Source organism: Ceratotherium simum, chromosome 27 (genome assembly GCF_057802395.1).
Source record: "Ceratotherium simum simum isolate JZ-2026a chromosome 27, ASM5780239v1, whole genome shotgun sequence".
Classification (NCBI taxonomy): domain Eukaryota; kingdom Metazoa; phylum Chordata; class Mammalia; order Perissodactyla; family Rhinocerotidae; genus Ceratotherium; species Ceratotherium simum.
The window spans coordinates 31,427,812-31,452,384 of NC_141926.1; the positions used below are offsets into that span (position 1 = coordinate 31,427,812).

At 34.6% G+C, this 24,573-nt stretch overlaps 1 protein-coding gene across 8 annotated transcripts in view; it reads left to right on the top strand.

The window, feature by feature from the left end:
• ROBO2 (roundabout guidance receptor 2) overlaps window positions 1–24,573 on the top strand; it is a 593,028-nt gene that overhangs the window by 437,589 nt on the left and 130,866 nt on the right. For 7 of the 8 annotated variants that reach the window (XM_087418202.1, XM_087418199.1, XM_087418200.1 and 4 more), the window contains one exon: window positions 19,550–19,677. In XM_087418202.1, coding sequence (XP_087274328.1) covers window positions 19,550–19,677 — 128 coding nt within the window. Of the gene's footprint in view, window positions 1–19,549; window positions 19,678–23,912; window positions 24,199–24,573 lie in introns of those variants that run through there. The other variant, XM_087418207.1, reaches the window with a different exon arrangement.

Genomic DNA, 24,573 nt, shown 5'->3' on the forward strand with positions numbered 1-24,573 from the left:
TTACCTTGACTATAAACAAAATATGAAAAGGAAAAAGTTATTTAATTGACTATATTACCCCAAATCCTTGCCTTCAGAAGACAATTTGTGGTTAGAATTGCTTGATAATTTTTAATCACCCCAAGTATTTTTATTAAAATATATTTCTGATTGAATTTTGTTGTTATTCTTAATAAGTTGAATTGTAATGTGGGGTTGCAAGGTAAACTGGAATGTAGGTAATCAGTGTTCTTGTCCCAGCTCTGCCAAAATTCATCGTATTATTTTAAACAATGTATGTAACCTGTCTGAGCACTAGAGTCCCCATCTGCAAAATGCGTAAGTTGGATTGGATGGCTTTTTGGTGCCTTTAAATTCTGAAATGGTATGATTCTATAAATGGCAACAACTCAAAACAATTTAAAAAGAACGATAGTACATTTTTTTATGGGAGGAAAAAACCCCATAAATTTGAAACGGGGGGGCCTAAGGAGGAAAGGTAAAATTGTCCATATACCCATTGCCAATGACAACTACTTTTTATGTTTTACGTATATCTTGTCAGATTTCTGTGTATATGGGCATATTTTTTAATTCAAAATTGTTTTCGGCTTTGAGTGTTTCTTTAGGTTTTTCTGGGAAAACTCTAGTACTGATTCAAAAAGATTTTTTAATGCATTTTCCTTTCCTATAAATATAATATTAATAAATTATATTTGCCTAGTGCCTACTCTAGGCCTTTTGCATTAATACGTTTATTGTTAGGTCAACCCTATCATGTAAAAACTATTATTATTCCTGTATTACAAATGAGAAAACTCAGACTCAAAGGGAATAAGGATGATCACGTCAATCACCTAATGAGGGATCTAGGATGTCTGACTCCTCCGAAGTCCCCCGCTCTTGACCACTTCCTAGTGGTGTTGGGTGGGAACAATGTTTTCCATTCTGCACTTGGGATTGAAGACTTGAAAAGACAGCTTAGTAAATGCTTGCCCAGAAGTGTTGCTTTTATCAGATAGTCACAAAATACACTTGTGGTATAAAGTGTGTATTAAAGATTTTATAATCTTTATCATAATGACACATAGCAGTAACATATACATCCATTCTATCATATCAAATAAATGTTTGCATCTTTTTAAAAAAATTAACATTATTTTCCACTGTCCACTGCAACAGAATTTAAAACAATTCTACCTTCATTCTCACAGAGTATTTTAACCTAATATATTCTTGTGTTCTTCTCCTTAACCTTGTATCTGGAAAGAAAAATTAAGTCACTGGAAACACATCAGAAGTGAAGGAAATGTTTGCTGACAGAATTAAGTAGTATGAATAGAATATATAAATCTAGAACTATGAACTCTTCTAGGGCATTGATAGTTTACCCTATCTTTTCATCTCCATTGCCTAACAGTGCTCAGGCCACTTTTGAATTTACTAAGAGAGTGGTAATTGATATTTTCTTGATCGTGTTTGATTATTAACAATTCCATGGACAGTTATGAATTGGCAGGCAGGACTGAGTTCCAGACTTTATATTTTCTACAAATGTGGTTTGTTGTTTATTATTATTATTTCTTATAATAGTCCCTCTGGAAGGCTGCTGTTTGACGCAGTTATTCAAATCAACTGGTATGAATTGAAAGAGAAAGCAAAAAAAAAAAAAAAAAAAACTTGTGACCCAATGTTACAATGACATGATGAATGAGCGTTATTTGTTTGATAGTGTGTGAAGGTGATATAATTGCCAAAGATAAGAGATAAGAGAACAAATACTCTCAAAGCATTTTAAGAATATACACTACTCCGCTACAGTAGAATCAATTATTGGAGAAATCTATTTTAGTTGGTACTCAGTATTAACTCATTGGAGCTTCATTCTAAAAGAGCATATTTAGAGGTGGGGAGTTGCCATTGGGGCACCGTGAAACTTTGCCAAGAAATTAAAGTACAGGAAGTCTCTTCTGAGAAGGTGATTCATCATATAGCTCTATGGGATAGCCTTGTGATAAGATCTCAGTGTGGTAATTTTGCTAATTATTCTTATGTACATAACTGTTACAATTACAAAAGTTGTTATAATACTTTTTGTTTCATCAAATGTATAGGCATTTAGAGCCTTTATTAAGAATATCTGGTTGAGTATTCTGTGTCCTTACAATTTATACAACAAATGGCACTTATAAAAAATATGTTCAATGAAAACTGTAAATATTCTTCCATTAACCTACATTTTCTAACAGTTTTGTCCAAATATTTACACCATAAATAACAGAAACAAAAAAGTCAATCAGGACTCTTACCTTTATTTTAGATATTTTATAAAGTGGAGAAAGAAAATATTTTGAACATAATTTATAGTAAAATATCAATTATCTCAAAGGAATAATTAAAATCTCCAATGTAGACTAATAAAATATTATATTTCAAGAATTATTTCAAAAGTAATCAAACACATTCATTGAATATTTCTATGTGTTGATAATCCAGTAGGTAAACAAGATGAGTTTGTTTCAAGGATTTTAGTAGAAGGTATGAGGTATGTATAACATTAATTATTAAATAAGGCAAACTGTATAAAAACTATGATATATTAGACTCTTTAGGATTTCAGAAAATAAAAATTAGTCTATTTCCATTTGATATTAGAGATGATTCTGAAAGAGAGAATAGAATTTCTATAAGGGGAGCTGCAAAAAAGGCTATTCCAAGAGAGGGAGGCAGGGTGAAAAAGCTTTGGTGGTGGAACGCGTGGGCTGACAATGAGTGGTTCAGTTTGCCTGGAGCGGGGTGGAGTGGCTCTTAAGGCCAACAACAGTAGTTGAGGCTTTACTAGGAAAGCCTCTAATTCCACGTAAAGTGTTTGTACTGAGCGCACTATGAAATGGGGATTCACTGAGCACATTGAAGAGAAATACATCGTTGTCTTTATGTTTAGAAAATTGATTCTTATATTTATATATGGGGTAGCTTGGAGTAGAAAAAGGTTGAAAGTAGGCATAGCTGGTAGGAAGTTGTTTAAAAGGTAGTTAGGGGATTCCTTTGGGATATATCCTGTGAATATGCAAGCATGGATGTTAATGCAAGTGGTAATACAAAGAGATTATTTTCAATTGGAAACTGTATGTCAGAGTTCATGGGAAAAGAAGGGTTAAAAGTAATAGTGAGCTTATTAAGTTGGGTCCCTGGATGAAAGATGTTGTCCTTAATAAACAGAGAAGTCAAAAGATTTGTTTAGTCTATTTTTAATCATATAATAATATTGTATGTCACTGAATGCAAGTTAGAATTGATTGTGAGATCCAATGGTACTTTTTCTCTGAGTTAAGGAGAAAAAATTGCCAAATCAACTATGATATGCCCTCTATGGATGATGATTTCTAGTTTCAGAGATGTTAAAATATAGAAAATGTGTATCTTAAAATTAACTATGGAAGTAATAGCTAAAGTTTAAGTGCTGTACGTGCAAGTAACTCACTTACTCTTCATAATTACTTCATGACACAAGGATTCTTATCATCCTTATTTTACAAATGATGAATCCAAGCAGCAAATTTAAGTGATAGAGAGGGATTTGAATCCAAGCAGACTAGCCCTCAAGTCGACTCTCTTAACTACTACACTAAAATAATTCATTTTTAAAGGAAATTATATTTAAAAATTAACAAGAAGTATAATTTTCTTGAGGGTCCAGTGGGTTTCATGCTGGGTGCTTACACAGTTTATAATTAGTCTTTCCAACAGCCTTGAAGTATGAATCCCCTCTTTTAACACAGAGGAAACTGAAGCCTAGAGACAATGAGCAACATGCTGAAGGTCACAGGACTCGTGGGGAGCAGAGCTGGATTCAAGCTTCAGGTCTCTCTGACATCAAAAGCTTGTGCTCATTTCCCATTTTGAACCTGGAGCACCCTTCATTCCATGTTTTACTCCACAGCTGTTGGGTTTTTTTGTTTTGTTCTTTGTATTTCTGTGTAACTAAGAGAAAATAGTGCTAATCTCATCATTATTGTAATTGTTTATATCTCCCTGACTCCCTTTGCCATATTTATCCTCAATCTCAAATATCCAGCCCTGTGTCTGACATGTGGTGCTCACCAGATATACCTTTAGTGCAGTGGTTCTCAACTGGGGCCAATTTTGCTTCCCCCATTTCCAAAGGGACATCTGACAATGTCTGGAGATTTTTCCTTGCCACATTTTGGAGATTAGGTGATACTGTCATTTAGTAGGTAGAAGCTAAGCATGCTACTAGACTTCCTGCTATGCACAGGACACCTCCTACAGGAAAGATAATCTGGCCTCAAATGTCACTCATGCTGAAGTTGAGAAACCTTGATATAGTAGAAAAGATGAATCTGGACGTTGCTCACCTGAATGTTATCTTATATGATTTTTATTTTTGTTTTTAATATTAAGGCAAAAAGAATAGAATATAATTGAAATAAACATATTTCAAAGATAATAATGTTTCCTTATTGCCTTTGCTGTGGAGCTTATACCAGTGAGACGGACAAGTGGTACCATGATTGGATTTGACATCACTGAACACAAGAAGCAAGCTATTTGGTTCACTGATGACTTGAGATGAATGTATCCTTTGCATATTTTCTAGACTATGTAAGGCAGGGAATTTTTCTTTATATTCCTTGTTCATTAAGTAGTTGCTGAATTGATAAAACTAGTTAAGAGTAGCTTAATTAGAGAAGTGTCTGAACCTTTATTTTCACATAGACCTGCCAACCCACAAGTTAGGTGACACACTTGATGACATGTGCCTCTGTGCAGCTGTGTTGAATTTCCAAATTATTCCTTAAGCACATTTCATGAAGAAGTTTCTGTGGGAAGAAGGAAAAAGGAGAGAACCTTTTGAATCTTCCATTGCACAGCCCAGAATGAACATCCCTCTGATAATGCAGAATCTGCCCCCACCCCACCCCTGATAACTCAACTAGTGCTCACTTTGAACGCTGGTGAAGGAGATTTCTTGAAGTTTGACCAGCAAAGACCACAAGGCCACTAAGTAGATGGCATGTTCAAAAATCCATTTTACCCCAAACTTGCAGTCCCTTATTGCACAGAGTTCATTCCTGACTCTGAAGGGTGCTAGAAGAATGGGAGCTGCCTGTCAAAAAACTTCTGGTCTGAGAGGCCAGCCTGGTGGGGTAGTGGTTAAGTTTGCATGCTCCACTTCAGTGGGCAGGGTTCGTGGGTTTGGATCCTGGGCACAGACCTACACACCACTCATCAAGCCGTGCTGTGGCAGCATCCCACATACAAAATGGGGGAAGATGGGCACAGATGTTAGCTCAGAGACAATCTTCCTCAAGCAAAAAGAGGAAGATTGGCAATAGATGGTAGCTCAGAGCAAATCTTCCTCACCAAAAAAAAAAAAAGAAAAAAAGAAAACAAAACAAACAAACAAAAAGAAAACAAAAAAAACTTCTGGTCTGAGCTTTGAGGTCTGTAGATGCTTGTGGATTTAATCCCTCAAGTCCTTTTCTAAAAGGACTTAAAATTGAGGTTAATTTCTAACCAAACATGCAGCTGTGAGATATATCCACTTTTCCAAATCTGATGTGGCAATTCCTAGCCCTATTGTAAAACCAAATTGTCTTAAATGAATTTAAGCCAATAAAATAATTATTTCTAAACTGAAGGATAATTTAACCTACCTCCACCACTCCATGTGTTCCAACATGCTCTCCTTAATTGTGATATATTTGCATTTTTTACCATAAATTTTCATGTCCTAATTAGTTAAAAAAACTTATTGGAAATAATACTTTCAATATTTTAAAAAGTATTAAAAAGGAATACATTTAAGGGATTGCAGATATTATTTTATTTGAATAATCTATTAAAGCTTAGTGGAAAAATTACCACAAGAATGGTTGCATATTAAGGACAACAATGAAAAAATAATATTCCTTTCTGATACTGTGAACCAAAGGAAAATCCTAATATCTCCAGAATGGTTTGAATTTGATCTTAAATGTGTGTGAATGAAAGTAGAAGGTGATTTATTTATACACACACACATTTAATCTTTAAACTTCTAAGGGATTTAAATTTAGTGAAAACCAGAATAACTATGAGGTGAAATTAAAAGTTCTCTGTAGTTTTGAAAGCAATAACGTAACTTTCAGTGATAGGCCAGTACCCTATCTGTAGATAATACCAAAAAAAATACAGTTTAATAGTAGAAAAAAATACTATTTGCCAGGCAAGTAGTGAATATCATGTAAATGATAAAAAACTATAGTTCTAATTATAAAATTGTAGTGTTAAGCACTTTGATGTTATGCTTGATATTAATGAAGGATTTATCAGTAAATATATGTATAGTTTTTATCATATACTTTTTATCTTAAAATTAATTTTTATCTTAAACTTTTTGGACCTCTCTCTTTTATTACTACTGTAAGTCAAACTTGAATTTCTTTATCAGGCAACAGGTGTACATGTGGTTTCCAGGTTAAACCGTAGAACAAGGATAGGTATGAGCAAGGATATTCTCCTTTGAAGTATAGATTGCTCTGGGGCCTTGTGCAATGTAGCGTTAATTGTGGTGATAGTCAATGATTAGAAGAAATTGAACACAGAGAAATGCTTTGAAATGAAAAATGATGAGTAGAAGGTACAATTTAAACAAACTCAAAGTCAAAGTTCAGGGACCTGAAAATAAAGTGATTCTTAGTGCTCAAATTGTGCCCTGTGTTGTTCACAGCCTCTCCATTGTACAGACATCGCATTTTGTTATCAGCGATGTTTGATACTGATGAGAGAATACGCCCTTCCTCTTCCTGCATATATATAGCCTTCATCTATTCCTTCATGAACAAGTTTATCTTGACTGCCTACTCGGTTCAAGTCACTGTACTAAGCTCTGAGGATACAACTGTGAACAAAAGTGACATGGCCATGCCTTTACGGAGCTTAAAATCTAGAAGAGTCAATAGATATTAAACAAATTAATCTTGTGTCAGGATGAGCAGAATCAGTTGGCTCAAGAGAGAGAGAGTTGGGGAGGTACAGAGAAAGGTCCAGATGTGAGGGCACAGCATATGCAGAGATACAGAAGCAGGAGAGAGCCTGAGAATTCTGGAGTTATAGTTGAGGGCCTGAGTGTAAGGGAGACAATGGTGCAAGATGGGACGGGAGAGGCGAGCAGAGACCAGTACAGGAAGGATCATAGAAGCCAGGTTCAGAAGTTTGGACTTCTCTCTAGAGAGCCAGTCAAGGGTAAATTGAAGCATTTATTAGTCTACTCTTGGTATATAAAGAAGATGGTAAACTGTTAATACATGATTGGGGTTTTGCCAGGCAAATGCAACAGAAAGACAGCGAAACAAGAAAAGTGAGGATATTGGCGAGCAACTTATGGACTATAGAATCTAAGAAGGATAGAGAAAGAAGTGATGACGCAAAGGCTTGATAGAGAAAAATGGAGAAAGAAGTTCAGTTTGTAAACTGATTAACAGAGTAGGAAACATCCAACTTATGGCAGGATCTGACGTTTGAACTTCAGATTTCAAAGGTGGAGCCATTCTAGTTGAGGACAAAGTCCAGGATCTTGCTCTGAGATGAATGGCCAAAGGGAGATGGAGACATCACTGGAGGAGGAGGTATGAGTGAAGTGAGGGGCAGCTATGGAAAATCCCAGGTGAAGATTACTGAGCATTTACTACCAGAATCAGGTGTCAATGCCAGGATCAGGTGTCAACGCTCTAAATATATTAACTCATTTAATCCTTACAAAAGTCCTATGAAGTAGCTCCTATTATTTGTCAAATTTTCTAAAGAGGAAGACATTCTAAAGGTTCCATTTGAAGACTGGATGACGAGATTTCTATTCAATGGAATAGGAGTTTGTTTTGTTTTATTTTCATGAGAGTGGATAAGTAACTCATTTTAAAAATGTTTATTGATTAACTACTCCGTGGCAGGCACTGAGTAATTGTTTGAAATGGCAAGGATGGTACTCCCCTCTTCCTCCACCCTTATGTCAACTGTCAGGAAAGAGCCAGATTTCCATTAAGATGTGAAGGTGAGGATAAAAGTCTGAGAAAGATAGAGGATAAGAAAGTTTTACAAATCAGCAAGCAGGTAGTTTAGAAGGCACAGTGAAAAACTTTGTGGAAATGGCCATAAAAATTTTGTGAGTGGTTGTATCAGAAGGGACAAATCTCATGGCAGAGGAGGTGAAAAAATGAACAAATAAAATAACAGGAGAAGGTGGAAACCGGTGCTAACCAAAGACAACAGGCTGTGAACTTCACAGTTGTTCACAAATTTGCCAAGAGAAATAATCCCTGGAGTCCCCAGTGTCTGTCATAAGAGTAGAAGATGGGAGAGACAGGGACACTCAAAACACAGCCACAGCCTGCAGTGATTAAAATGTGCAGGCACTACTAGTATGGGGTGAGCAGGATGCTTTGGCCTTTCTGGAAGGGCTCAGCTGCAGTTTGGTTTAATTGCTCAAACTCCAGAGAGAGGCTCCAGTTCCAAGCCACTTGGTGTCCATGATCCCTGGCAGTGGTCTTTTAGTCCTACTTATCCTGTGATCTGAAATCTGCACTTCATTAAGTCAACTATTGTTATCCTATTGTGGGTTTTTTTAAACATCGTTTTTGCTTGTTTGTTTTCTCTTAACTTTTTAGTTGCGAAATGCCCAGCTCTCTCAGCTGTACTAAAGGGAGACTAGGGGTGGGGTTTTCCCTCTATGGGTCAGGCTAACAAGGAGGCAGCCAACTATGACCGGGACGGAGGTAACAAGGATGGCATTTAGGGAAAGCTAAGAAAGTCTAAAATATTGTTGGGTTATTTAAGACAAAGTCAAAAAGCTGCCATATTTCAAGTTTAATTTTGGCTTTCAGTAGAAGCTTCCAGAACAGAACAGCTAGTACTCTTCAGAGACCACCTTACCCCCTACTGTTTCCCTACAAGTTTAATCTCCCAAGATTTTTTTTTTTTTTTTTTTTTAGTGAGGAAGATTAGCCCTGAGCTAACATCTGTTGCCAATCTTCCTCTTTTTTTTGGCTTGAGAAAGATTGTTCCTGAGCTAAAATCTGTGCCAATCTTCCTCTATTTTGTATGTGGGCCGCTGTCACAGCATGGTTTGACCAGCGGTGTGTAGGTCCACGCCCGGGATCAGAACCCGAGAACCGTGGGCTGCTGAAGCCGAGCGTGTGAACTTAACCACTACGTCACTGGGCTGGTCTCTTAATTTTCATTTTTAAAAGGTTATCTTCTTTCATGCTGCTCTTAGATGCCCTGCCCAGAAATGCTTGTGATCCAAACCAAGAAAGAATAGGTAAAGATTCTTTCACCCAAACTGTGGACATTAGCCTGCATTCTAATTGTAGATAAAAAGAAGAACATGACCCAGCTTGGCTATAGAGCATAGAAAATTTGACTCAGTATCCCTTTGCCAGCAAAATAATGGCCTATTGTGCTCATTTTCGGGTCCCGGACATCCATTGCGATTTAAGAGCTTGACTTGCAGGATACACCTTAAATATTAAAGATTAAGAAATGATCACCTGGCATTTAGGTGGCCAAGAAGTGCTCACGTGAGTTTTAATAACAGTTTCAAGTTTTGTCTGTGGAAGGATTTTGTTTGAAAAATTACAAGCAGAAAGATTGTCTTAGGAAAATTGAGCAACTTTTCTTATTTTCAGCTTTCAAAAGTGAAAGAAGAAAAAGATTAAAATTTGTTCAATAAAGTTTATGTTTTACAGAACAGTGTCTGGATTCGAAGTTGGGAGTTGTTAAAATGTACTTTTTTGAGCAATTGAAAAACATCACTGAGTTCTAGACAGCTGTATCTCCATGTCCACTGTAATCCATACAGTGGCATCGATTATTTGATGGGTGTGTCTTTAATTATCAGTCAATGATTCCATAAGATTATTAAAATATTTTTATCCTCAAAGTCCTTCTCTTGAAAGCAGGGCAATAGACTTTGTGACTTTTTCATGTAAAAGCTCCATAGTTAAATTTTCGTTGAATTATAGAACCATAGAATGCCCTTTATTACAGACATTTATTTTCTGAAAGAGTCTAAAAGGCGTAGCGTGATCTTCAGCTGTTTGGATTGAGTGCAATTTTTTGAAACTTGAAAACAAACTTTTCAAGTCTCTCTAAAAGGAAAAACACATTTACTTGCACAGACATTAAATGTTTCCCAGTTCAATTCTTAGTTTTTACTATTGGCCAACTTAATGATTAATAAAGCAGATATGTAATAAAATTTTAAGTGCTAATTCAAAACACTTGTTCTAGAACTGGAGCCAGACGTCTTAGATCGAGAAGTGGTAGGTGACTTCAAAAACTAAAAATGTTCAGAAAATAAATTTCCTTCCTTGAAAAATAGCGGTGCTTTTGAGGTGAGAATGGCCATTCAACAAGTTCTGTTATGCAGAGCTCTCACATAATTCAAACAAGGCAATGAGATACACAGGTGTGAGCTGAACATGGTAAAATTCCACTTTGTAATAGAAATTGTAGTGTATTTTCTTTCATTCTTTTCTCCTCCCGAATTGTAAAGCCATTGTGGAAGGCTTGGGGCGGGGCGGGGCAGAGGGGTCCCTAAATTACCTGAATTATATTCACAAAAGCCAGAAAATCATGAGAAATTTCTACCCGAGAAGCTGAGCAAGCATCAGGGATTGCAAAGTATGAGAGATGTATGAAATGTGGTTATGGTATACAATTTTGCCAGTTTTCAAAAATCTTATTTTGATATCTGAGTAAATTTAGATTTAAAGGACAGCTTCCCACTCGCTATGAGAGAAAGTTTCTTCAGGAGGAAGAACTAAAATAGGTTTTTTTCATTTAAATTTGGAAGTGATTTTAGAATATAGTACTTTGTTTCTTAAGAAATGAATAATATTTTCTCTTTTGAAACACTTATAAGATTATTCATTAAATAGATCACGCACAAACAGAACCTTGCATGCAAACTGTTGTTTTTAAGTATTAAAATAAATTTATTTTGTTTTGTTTATTATTTAGTTGAACAGATGGTAATGGTTTTGACACAATTCACTTTCCTTTTCTTTTTTTTTTTCTTTGGGAAAAAAACAACACGAAAACCAGAGCTTCTTTTCCCACTTTGTCACGGCTGGTTACCGATCAATCTCAATTCACGGTACAGCGATGATAGCACATGTTGTCTAGGGGCCAGATCTGATTGGGTTGCGTTTTTCAGCAGTGTTTCATATCAGAAAAAAAACGTATCTTTATGGTGGGGAATGTCAGCACATGGTTGTACAACTGTCATTAATCAAACCTGGCAGCAACAACTGCATTTATACAAGTCTGAAACTGGCAGATTTCACCATCGAAATCACCCAATTTCTCTTAGGAGTTCCTCACCAGTAGTGTTTTTTCATCTGTTCCTTTTTCTGTTTGTTTTTAATTAAAGTCAGGTGATACCTCCTACATGGTGATCGTATATAATATTATACCAAGTTTTAGAAGTAGCTGTTTTATACCAAAATATGAGCTCGTTTTTTTAAATTTATTCTAGACTATTTAAAGAAAGCTAAAAGCACATCAGGGGAAAATTTAAGTACATTAAACTGTTGAATAAAAGAATTATTTTAAAGTGTGTATGTATCAGTGAGCTCATTTCTGAACCTTCTAGGGTTACCATTGATTTTAAGTAATATTGAGGAAAACATTGATAAAATTAGTTTCCAGAGTTTTTGAAACTCTGAGCACAAACTCACTGATACCAAAATATACACCTTCCCAATGCACACGCACACAGAGCGTTAAACACACACATCAAATGGAAGGAGCATGCTGCTCTCTGTTAGAAAAATAAATATACTTGCTGCAGAGGACACTGGTTCCAGTTCCTTTATAACTCGAGACAACAGTATCAGCATCTTCTATAAAATGCTGTTTGGATATAGGCATTTTCTCTAAGTCATTTATTGTTGTGAAATCATATATTAAACTCTGTTGTAAAATCTAAAGGTCTCTTTAAATGTAAGGCACTATTATTCATAATTTTGTATATTACTCAGCCAATATTTGCTTTCTAGGGAAAAATGAATATTTCTCCAATTATCCAATGTAGTAGCATAAAACGTCAATGAGATTACTATTAGGCAGGTACCAATTTATCCAGAAAGAAATACAAGAAATGAAGCTCCATTCATTAGACCTGTGGAAATATTTGACATCTAATTGCTTGTGAAATATGTAGTTTTCTTAGGAAGCAAATTATTGTCTCAGAGAAATCATGACCCGTTAGTGAAAACAGAGACTAGTGGTAGATTCATGACAGTTTTTCCCCTGACTATAATTGCCTCGATGTGTGGCCCTGGGAAAGGAACTTCATTATGTTTTGCCTTAGATTATCTAAATGTCAAATTATTAATGAACCAAATATTTACTTCTTTCTGGATTTGGAAGTGTTTTAGACGCAATTTCTTTAAAATCAGTCCTTGTATTTCTTAAGCTTTTGCAGGTAAGAGCTAATTTTATCCCAATTATAGGTCTATCATTTCTCTGACCTGAGATGATTTTATTGCAAAAATTGCTGAAGACACCATGATGTGCTTGAGTCTCCTGGGTTTGTCGGGATACTGTCACAGTTCAGGCTAGAAATCAGCAGAGTGGTTCAGTGGCATTGGAAGGAAGGGTCGTGTCTCCAGTGGCACAGTGTACACTTGTATCAGACTTGTTGGGTAGGTAGTGTGAGGAAGGAGAAAGAGTGTGTACTTTGGAATAAGACAGACCTTGATTTTAATATCTAAATTTGTATGTGCAAATGTCAAAATTTTTAATGATGTCAATTATTCCAATAATTTAAAAATATTAGTGAGCCAGAACACAGACACACACATACACGCACATCTTGCCTTCATGCAGATTTCAGACCACAAATGACCAAATTGCAATTTTTAATTTGTAGTATCTAGCATAAATTTCTGTACCCAGACCATGAAGCTTGAATTCTAATAACAACTCAGCCACTAAAAGCTTACTTGTGATATTGACCATTTATTCATTGAACTCATTACGGAAAAATTTCTGGGATCAGCTGACATTTTGGTAGTATATCCTCTGCTTACTTTAATTTCCCTTTAGAGAGTCAAACATCATGATTTTCTTAAAAGGTGGATCTTTATGCTATCTCTTGGTAGAAAGTTGCAACCTCTGTAATGTAGTTGATGAAGAATGTGCCAGGAGATTCTAGGTTCCAATATGGTCTAAACCTTTGCTACAATGAATACCAGGGCTCTGAATAACAAAGTGCGATTTTTCTAATCTTAAAATTAGGACATTAGACTAGGCTGAGTAATTTTTCAATTATTTGCTATGTCTCAGTATTTGTAATCTGCTAGTTTCTTGGAATAACCAATTTCCACGTATTTTCTGATAATTACATTATTAGTCTTTCCCCTGTCTCTTATCTTAGAGGTATTTTATTTAGGCTTCAAGTGTTCTCCTTTAATATTGATATTTTGGGATTTGCTGAATATTTCCGTGCCTACTGATTCATGTTCTTTCATGGTTTTCTAGACTTAAGTAATATTCTTTTGAAGTTATTATTTGTACACATGAAAAGTTCACATTCACGTATGTCACCTTTCCGATTGTTATGTCTGTAATTCCTTTCTTGATAAATAGGGAGTAAAATTGAACATAATATCCAAGATTCTGCCATATCATATTTAATGAAAGTATAAGAACAAGCTATATGGTTTGCTTTCAGATTAAACTTTATATGCCTAAACTTTCTAATTTTTAAAATGGGGGAAATGATGTCTTTCCTCCTTACCTACCAAAGTTTTTATGAGGATAAATTAAAGAGTATATTTGAGAACACTATGTAAATGTATTTTTTATTGTCATTATTTTATTCTCACAAGATAGGTGATTAGAAACCACTCTAGTCACCAAAATAATGAAATTATATACTTGAAAGCTTTACTTTGTTTTCCACAGTCTTCACATTTGTTTTAGATATTCTGTTATAATTATTTCATTTATTCTAGTATAAGAAGAGACATTATTTTTTCATGTTTCTAATTTCCAGAGGTAAGTTTATTAATGATAATATGACAAATGACAATATGATAACCAAATGTCTAAGATTGCCGGTCAGGATTTGCTAACTTATTTTAGCTCCATTTCCATCTAGTAGCATTTATTAAATTAAGTATTCTGAGTTCTTACATTTGCAGTATTATGTTGATACCAATTTAACCTACATTTCAGAGCTAACTGCTGGTGTATAAACGTAACAGCATTACTATGTTTCTTGATATAACAGCGGTATATTTCAAATTAATTAATCTTTCAGTTCTGTGTATAGTTATTTTACTAGTAACCATGCTATTAAAGAATTACAGAAGAATTTCAAGCATTTGTTGGGTGGTTCATCATTCATTCAGTAAGCATTCGTTGAGTACATCCAAGATCTCAGGTGCTGTTGGGTGGGGCTTGGGGTATACAGTTTGGAACAAGAGCGCACCAGTTCTTGTTTCATGGAGCACACATGCTCTTGGAAAGACAATAAACAAGCAAACCAAAAATTTGATAGAGATAAGTGCTTTAAAGACAATAAAAAGTATGAAAAGTAACAAAAGAAATATGAAAACAAAGAATAAAAAGAAATAAAAGTAATTTGAAAGTAACTGATGGGCAGAAAGCTACTTAACATTGTTTGGGCAGGAAAGAGAAATTTGAGGGATTATTTGGGTTATCTGGAAAGTCAAGAAGGATCAGCAATGGAAAATGTAGGGGAAGAGCGTTCCATGAAGTTGCAACAGTAGTACAAAGACACAGAGGTAACCAGGTAGTGATGTTAAACAAGAAAAAGAAGGACCATGTGGTTAGAAGAGGGTGATCATGAAGTTGGGCAGATAGGCAAGGGGCAGATTATCTAAAACCTTGAAGACCACACAAGTAGTTTTATTCTAAGTAACCGAATGAGAAGCCATTGGATCGTTTCAAACAGTGGAATGACATAACCCTACTTAGGTATATCAATCAGTGGATTTGTTCTGATCGTGTTCATTCTCCTCAAAACCCTTAAATTTATAACTGCTATCACATTATAGAGTTTGTTGTTGTTAGAAATAGTTGACCTAAAAATGAGATAATTCATAGGAAACCCCAAATTCAAAAGGCTGTCTTGAAGAAGAAAGAGTATACTTTTCTGGTTGGCACAGGAGTAGTAGCATTAGTATAAACTTCTGCAAGAAATGTTTTGTTTTATCATATGTAGAAGGTCTTCTAATAGTCAGAGATGTTCAGAGATGGAAGAGGTTACTCATCATAGGAATAGGCTGGAACACTGGTTGGTGGATTGTTGTAGACAGGATTTAAGTATTGATGGATGGTTGTAGAAGGTGAGCTTTTTCAAGTTTCTCTTAACCAAGAGAGTCAATCATTTTATACATATTTATAGTATTTTGATATAAATCCATAATGCTGAAAATATTAACAATCTTTCTTCAGGCAAAGATGCAGTGAAAAATGAGAATTTAAAAGATTCTGAGCACCCCAATATCTGATAGTCCTCTGAGTCTGTTTTTGTTTGTTTTTAAATTTCAACATCCCTGTGTGTTGTGACCTAGCAGGACTCACGTATTGTAGCAGTTATTTCTAATTGGGAAAAGACAGCTTGGCCCTCAGAAATGTGTGCATATCAGATCTTGGGACTGGGGAAATGTGTGTGTTAGCTGGAGAAAGTCTTAGAGGTAGTTCTGATCTACCCTCATGTGGAGGCAGACCTCATCCCTTCCAGCTGAGAAGCATTTCACTAGGCTCGAAGCCCTATGAAGGCATGTATCCCCAAGTTTTAATGCAGTGCCTGGTATGTAGGAGACATGTCATAAGTATTTCTTAAATAAAATAATTAAATCATTGTAATCTCAAATTTCAGTGGTCTTCAAGGAGAAATTGACATGAAACAATGCTAAATGAGCACTACTAATTCCTCTGAACAATGCTACTCACTTTATATGCAAGAGCATTAAAAATTATCACCCAAAAACCTCTTTCTACTCCAAAGCTTACCTGTCTCATTGCAAATGGGCACATTACCTGCGTACATGTATTCTCTGCACCTAGTTGGAATCCTATTAAGTATTCCAACAAGAATCTCCATACTACCAGACTGTTGTCTTTATCCAGAGTTTTTCAACCTGTATCTGAAATCCTGTTCTATAGTTAGAAGAAAAATATATTTACTATTTGCTTGTAATGGCATAGTATCTTTAAGTGGTAGTCTCTTTTGTTAGTAGCTAAGATTAATTCAATTTATTCCTCCCAAGCAATATTTCATTTTTTATTTTTCCCATGGAAACAAAATTTACAATCATAGAGTAGAATGCACAATTACTTGTATCCTTGATCAACGAACTCAATATGCAAACAAAAACCAACTTAAAATATATGTATATGGGAACACTGCATCATACATATATATAATACATGATGATACATAATATATGTGTATGATGATACATAATATATGATGCAGTTTCCATTTCTATTTTTAGCTTTCTTTCGTGCTTTTTAAAAAAAATAAGAAATCTCAGCAAGTCCGATTTCAGACTTATTTTGGGTTTGAATATTACGTAATCTGTAATTTTTAATTAAACATTTTTTCTTACCAAAGTAAGATATAAATAGCTCTCACTTTTTATTTATCCCCATGTTGTTGCCTATATAACGAATTTATCTAATCTGAAGTAAAATTTTCTAGGTTATAACTAAATGTTTGCTAAATGTGAAATTTTATTTTTATCCAAATAATGCAGATAATATAGCTTATATGTATTAAGTTAGCATTTAAAAATTAAACTAGGTATTTCACTGTGAGGAAGCGGTACGCATAGAGTGGGAAAAGTGCCAGGTTGAGAGTCAGGGTTTGAGGCTTGAATTCTGGTTTTTCTCTTTAGTGGTAAAATGACTTCAAATGAATCATTTCACTTGAATAACGGTCAGTTTCCTCATCTGTAAAATGTAAATTTCTGATTCAGAGGATTGTTTTGAGGATGCTATGTGCTAATGTGTATGAATCTTTTTTTTTTAACTGTGAGGCACTATACAATTTCTGATTTTTTTCCTCAATGACACATCAGAAAAAATGTACAATGTAAGTGTCTTTTATTAACTTAGAGTGATGATCCAGAAGGGACTTTACAGACCATCAGGTTTATCTTCCCTCTTTTAGCTTTTGAGACAACTCAGAGAGTGATGAAGAGACTTCCCTAAAGTTAAGCAAGAACCAATGACAAAACTGTAGCCAGAATTCAGTTTCTCGAGATGAATTAGAAATGTCTGCAAAATACACTATTTTTATTCAATGTTTGTATCTTAGAGCTAAGCATGGCGTGCAGAACATAGGCTAACAGTAGGGAAGATTATTTTTGTTAGACATTAAATATATCACCAGCAACTTTTCTGAAGCCATCATCAAAATCATTATTTCTCTCGTTTTTAATTGACAAAGTGAAGCGAGAACGTTTCTGTGTACTGTGGCTCTTTTATGCATCTCAGCCCAGTACTTGCATTAAGCTGTAAATATAGCCCATAAGAAAGCTATAAGAGATAAACATGGAAAATTTGCAGCCTTGCTGTCATTCACATTTGGTTGATCCTGATATCAGCAAGAAACAAGATATTCATCATGTATTCTACCAATATTTCTTGAGCTCCTAGTAGGTGTAATAACAATAGCTAACCTGTATTGTGCTTTCTGTATGCCAGTTTTATGGACTTTATATTGAATGACTCCTTTAAAGCTCACATCCACTCCACGAAATAGGTATTATTAGCACCATTTAGCTAATGAGGGAATTAAGACCCAGAGAAATTAAGTATCTTGCCCACCATTACAAGCCTAGGAGGAGGTAGAGCCCAAGATGAAAACTCTGGCCATTGGCTCCCAGAGTCTGCGCTCTTAACCACTTGGTTATGCTACTGAATGTTGAAAGCTCTGTTTTGTGGGCTGTGGATATACCAGTGAGTGAAGCAGACAGGATCTCTGCCTTCAACACAATAGACAACAATAGCAAGTGCAAGTGCAGAATGATTGGCATAGCAATAAGTTTCAAGGAAAGAGTAATCCTAGTTTTCTGGTATAGTAATGGATAGTTTCAAACACGAGTAGTGAATAAGGCTTTCCTACCGATATTGTAAATCAGCAGAAGTTTAACCCAAAACATGCAGACAGAAAAGTAACCACCATAACTGGAGGACAGAGGAGCATGGATAGTCAAGTTTAGTTGGTATGACTGGTTCATAGACATTGCTTTATGCCATGTAAATTTCTATAAAGCAGAACTATCATTAGTCCATGTCTTAGTCTGCAATAAAGTTAAGCTGTGTTGTTATTCCTCTAGTTTAAGCCAGAAGTAGAAGAAATCTGTTGATAGTAGTCTTCAATGCAAGCCTAAACAGTTTGGTTTTGACCCAAAAGCAATAGAAAGTCACAGCTAGTTGTGAGGAGATAGAACCAATTAAAGTAATATTTTGGAAATACAGATTTAACTGTGTGGTATGTGAGAGGAAGGGAGACACTGTGATCATTCAGAAGCTGTTACAAAAATGTGTGTGTGAAATAACAAAGACCACCAGTGAAAATCAAGAGGAAAGATCAGATATGAAAACATAATAGCTTCATTATTTTGTTTGTAATTGTAGTTTCTTAGAATCTAATAAGAGCATATTGTTATGCAAGTACTTCAGAATATTCATGTGAAAATTTTAGAATTTTTCTGAACTAGTTTGTTCATCTACTTGTTAAAAAAATAGATGAGAAACAATAAATGTGTGTGAAAGAGCTGATGATGTGCATTTCCAGAAATCACTCCAAGGCATTTTGATGTTTTAAGAGTTAGTATTGGTAATGTAAAAAATCATTACCCCTTCTTAATTCTTTTAACCAATGTCTATCTTGTCTATTTGCCAACAAATAAGAGAAAAATGTTCTTTTTTAACATATTTCAGCTCTTTTATATTCAAGACACCTAAAAAATAAATCACATATTTGACTACAGCGTAATTTACCAAATGATAGATTATAACTCACAAAGAAACTGAAATATACACTGTTTTCTTACTAAGAGCTACCAAAAATGTCAAAGTGCTAATAATGCCTTTGATAGTTTTGAAGTGGTAACAGTTGTTTACATATATGAAATATAAGTAATTGATAATGAAGCACCTAAAGATCAGATGGGAAATTAAAGATCTTATTAGCAATACTTTTAATTTAAACAATTGCACTTTATGGCTGAACATTGTGTGTGTTTTGTTTTAGATAAAATACAGTATAAAAAGAGAAATATGAAGATGAATACTTAATGTTATTATCTAAATGTAGGTTATCCAGCACTGTACGTATGTGCCCTGACGGATGGCAATTAGACTTTGGGTGTTGAACATGATGTAGTCTTCACAGAAATTGAAATATAATGACGTGTGCCTGAAACTTTTATAATGTTATAAACCAATGTGACCTCATTAAAATAAATAAGTATAACCACTATTATTTAATAAAACCAATTCCTATTCTACACAGGTATGACATCAAAGATGATTACACACTGAGAATTAAAAAGGCCATGAGTACAGATGAAGGCACCTATATGTGTATTGCCGAGAATCGGGTCGGGAAAGTGGAAGCCTCTGCTACCCTCACAGTCCGAGGTAAGAGATTTAAGATGTGAAATATAATTGAACCCGCAGACTAATATTTTGTTAAATTGGTAAGTGAACTCACAATCAAAACAATAGCTTACACTGTTTTATTATTATCTTAAAACGCCTAGATTCTGTGTCCTCTCTATTATTAATTGAAATAAAATTACTTTCAAATTTGGGTTCATAGGGATGATCATTTGAAGTGATTAATTTTTATTTATTAAATAATAGCTGATATGGTTTAAAAGTAAATCTTAAAAATAGCAAGATTTACACTAATCTTTTACATTTCCATTGCTTTGAACTATTTACATATCACTAGTTTCAAAGGTACTCTGTTTTCTGTTTACTAACTTGTGACTTTATACTAGGAAAGTACTGTTTTGAAGTTCTTTTTTATTTCAGCATTCAAAAAGCAATCAGAAAAAAGCTAACACTGCTTCCAAAGGTAAAAAATTGATACAAAGGAGCTCCCACATTGAGGAAATCTGATTTAAAGAGTGATTTGTGAAGTTCATTGGCCTTAAATAGTTGAAATAGTCAGTGCTACTTCTGTAATAACTTTTAGTTTCTGGATGTCACACACTTTCTCAGTCATGGAATAATGTTCATTTATAGACTCCCTGGAATGGCTTATAAGTGAAAGAAAGCATTACTTAACCCTACAGTGAGCTAGAATAAACTAACTGTCTTCCTGGCGGTGCGTGTTGATCCACACGAGTAAATTATATAGCCCAAGTTACCAAGTAGTACCATGTAGACAGCTACACTTACTCTTGCCAGGTAGACAATACCCATAGCATTGCTTACACTCACCAGACCTCAAACAGAGACAGGCAAGCGCATCCCCGGCTCAGTCTTTCAACCTTTCTTCCACTTCCCTAACTGATGCCTCCTCCTCTCATCCCTCATGATATGGAGGTTGGCTGCATGTTTTTCTCCAGGTCTCAGTTACATCTCACTCTGCTTAGTGATAACTCTTAAGCCTTGTGCAGCTTTGATCCCAGAAGTTTCCCTAAGATTAGGAGAAAGGTTTGGAGGAATTTGGACTGGTGAGAAATGTGTCAGGGATTCTCAGATTGGTCTTCCATTTGGTAAGAAAAATGATTTTTGCCAGATCTATGATTTGGACATCAAATCATAAAAATAATCATCTTCCTCCAGATAACCATTAAGAGACATGCACTCTGGATGCCTGGAAAAATATTGATGATATCCGTACTTCTCAATCGCTCCATTCCTATTGTACCTAATCCATTTTTTCCCCTATCCAGACATTCTAGCCTGAACTTAGTTTCAAAACAAATTTTGACACAATTGGCAAGCTGGTTGCTTAAAAACATTTTCATTCCTCATTAGTTAACAGATCATGAAAAGCTATGATCATATACCAATCGAATATACATACTGATTATATATGATCTACATCTGATAGCCTTTGTAAACCTTTTTACTATATTTAACCTCCATTCTCTGTAGGTGATTATACATTTATATATATTTCTATTTGTTTGCTTTTATAGGCAGCCCTTTGGAAAAACAATTCACCTAACCAAATTTCCCCAAAGTTTGTTTGTTTTTTCTGAAGTGAATGGAAAAAAAATACCCAATCAAGAAATGTTCCATTCAAAAAATATTTGCTGACTAAACAAATGGAGAGGAAATGTGAGGAGTTGTTTGTTTGTAGAAGCAGCGGGTTCTTTTTATACTTGAATGCTTGGATGCATGAGACTTGAAGTGTTCTGTTTGCTTTAAGATCTTTCCCAGCTAATTGTTTTCTTAATTTGTTGCAAGTTTCAGGTTTAACATTTCATTTAACCAAAGCATGCTCTTCATGGCCTGGATGTTTGAAGCTAACTTAGAAAACTAATAGAAAGAGTTGTTTTTAATAGGATTTTTTTTTTTTAAATCAGCAAATGTTAAATGACGTCTCCCCTAATCTGTGTCCCGTAGATGGATTAGAGAGTTTAATCTGTGTGGTATGTATTTATCACTCATCTAAGACTAACACCACAAAAACATGGTTAAAGAAAAAAACTCCATAATACAATAGAGTGTGGGGTAAAATATTGTTTAAAAATATTTTTTACTGTTAGGAAGGACAGTTGGGATTTTTCATGCTAAGAGACTAACAGGAAAAAAGCATATTATCTATGACATTTTTTTCTGTGCTCATTTTTCTATGCACATAAATGAAATGTTCAGCCCTGCCCTGGATTGTTTTATCAGAACAGGGTCAACTGAACCAAGAGGGCACATTCATTTTCATCCATTTAATGCAGGGACACCATTTAGTTTAATTTGCTGATTTTGAAAACATCCACCTGCTGGTTTTTTTTCAGGATGAAATGGTTGCTATGTAATGAAGATAAGAAGTTTTATTGTGATGTTTCTGCTAAAATTTTATCATGATGTTCACTTTAGCCAATTGGGGAAAAGGAAAAGGAATTTAATAGTTAAAATCTGAAACAGAGATTTACTCAGTTGTTTTCCACTTCAAAAATACGGTGAAAATAGACTATAAAATTAAACTTAACAGCAAGTGACTCCCTTTGCTGACTCGACAAACATAAAATTAGAAAGATATAATGCTAGACAATAACAAACCTCCTAGCATTTATATTCTAATCAAATAATTCATGATCTAATAGAACTTTTAACATGGTTCCAAAATGAGTTAACACAAACTGTATATTTGTAAACATAATTTTTTTCCCATTTTTCAATTGCTCAAGTTGGCTTTGCATAAATTAAGACTTCATGGGAAAAACTATCTTGCTTCTAGGGCAAGAGAGCCTGAATTTTTTTTGGAATTACCCTAGACTAAGTGAAAGAGAAATATAGTTTATTTCTTTAAAACATGATTTCTCACTATGGTTTCTTATTTTTCTCTGTTTAATATCATAGACTCGAAAATGCCCTTTTGTTTCTAAAGGAAACATTATATTTGAGATTCAGCTTGAGGTCGCACCTGAAAAATGCAAATTCAAAGATGAAAGACAAAGTTATTTTTCTACTGGATGTTGCCAAAATTAAGAGAAGTCTCATCGATTAGAATAAGGCACAACTATGATGTTAGTCTGTTGTGTTGTTCTTGGTAGTTACTTTTTGTGTGCCCCCCCCCACACACACAAAAGAAATTGTCTTACACTGGGCAACTTTTTTCTCTTCCTCTTGCTATAGTAAGCCCACCATAGGTTGTAAGACACACTGGAGTTTCACTAACTTGGAATTTTCATACTGCTGTTATAATTGCTTTTTTCTTCTTTGAATTGTCTTCATCTCCCCCTTTTAATTGTGAATAATATTATAAGACCACAAATCTCATATAGAGGCAACTTCAGTATTGTTTCAGAGCTTGCATAAAGCTAGTATCATGGTGTATTTGTTGAGTGAATGAATGCCTATAAATATGGCTCCAGTGGCTGTATCTATCTCACCATGCCCAATGAGACAACTATCCATAAGTTCTAGAGTCACGTTATGTATGCACTAGCGCTTTATCCGCTGGGACATGGGTGAGACACTCGTTTGTCGAATAAAGTTACATTTTGAATGTAAGATTTCAAAAAGTTCAGATGCTACTAAATATATTTCCTCTTCATTTGAGTAATGGAACCATATGTCCTATATTTGTCCATTGATCTTATATAAAGTGGTTTGCTCTCTAAATTGATTTGGCATTCTTTTTAAAGAAAGTATCATTAAGGCCATGTGTGTCTCTTACAATTTCTGTGCATTAATAACAGGGGCAGCCTGTTACTACTGAGTTTAGTGATTGAAAGTTATGGTATAATAAAAAAATAATAATTTGTTGAAGCAGCAGTTTGAAAGCCATTTTTAGTGTGAACAAGAATCAACTTGTCAGTCATTGTTTCTCGCCTTCTGCCAAAAAAAGAAAAACGCTTAGCAGTAGTTAGGGAGCTACTCAGTTGAAATCTCTAAGGATGTTTCCACCTATTTGTTATATTTTCATCCAGTCTGTCCACGGATGAAAAGTGATGTGATCTTAACTTATTACTGGCTGAAAAGCAGCGTCAGGGGCTTTTCTGTGGCCCTTGTAATGGTTCTGACTAACCATGCTTAAAATCCAATTGCTATTTAAATCAGACAGTGAGGCCTTCTTTTATTGACATGACATTTGCTAGTCCGTGACTAGAATAGTTATATTCATCAAGTTCGTAACTTTAGGGTAACACAAGGCTGTTTAATTCTAAAATGATCTTTGAAATAATAATTATAGTAAGTGATAATAAAACTTTACATAAAATATCTCTCAAATTGCTTATAGTTAATCCTGGGTTGCAAAATAATTATTTTCTTAGAATTATATTTGTAACTTTCAGTTTTGTCAAACTCAGGCATCCTATTCATACTTGAATTATGAAACTAGAAATCACTCTACTGTCCATACTTAAATGTAACATTACACATCATGCATTCTGATAATTTTCTTTTCTTTCTTTTTTTTAATTTCTTTTTTATGTTCTCACCACACCATTGTAATGTCTACAGCTCGCCCTGTTGGTAAGTAGCCATCCTTCTATCCATTTAGCATGGCTTTGTACGATGCTTCATAACTCATGCATAGTAGGATTTGACGGAATGAAATATATTTATTCACCGTGTTAAAATATTATTTGAGGGACTGTCTGCTGTAAAAGTTGCTCCTAATCTTTTCATCACATTGATAAACCATTTTGTAGTGACTTTTGATACTTAACAATGAATAGGTAATAATTTTCATGTAAAAGAATATATGAATGTTTAATATTATAAACTGTTAACTTTTCTTAAGGAGAAAAAAATACTTCCTTTTTTCTTATACATATAAAATAATCATTAGTTATGTTTGATATTACTTAAGATAAAGGATTATGAACTAAATTATGAAATTCTATT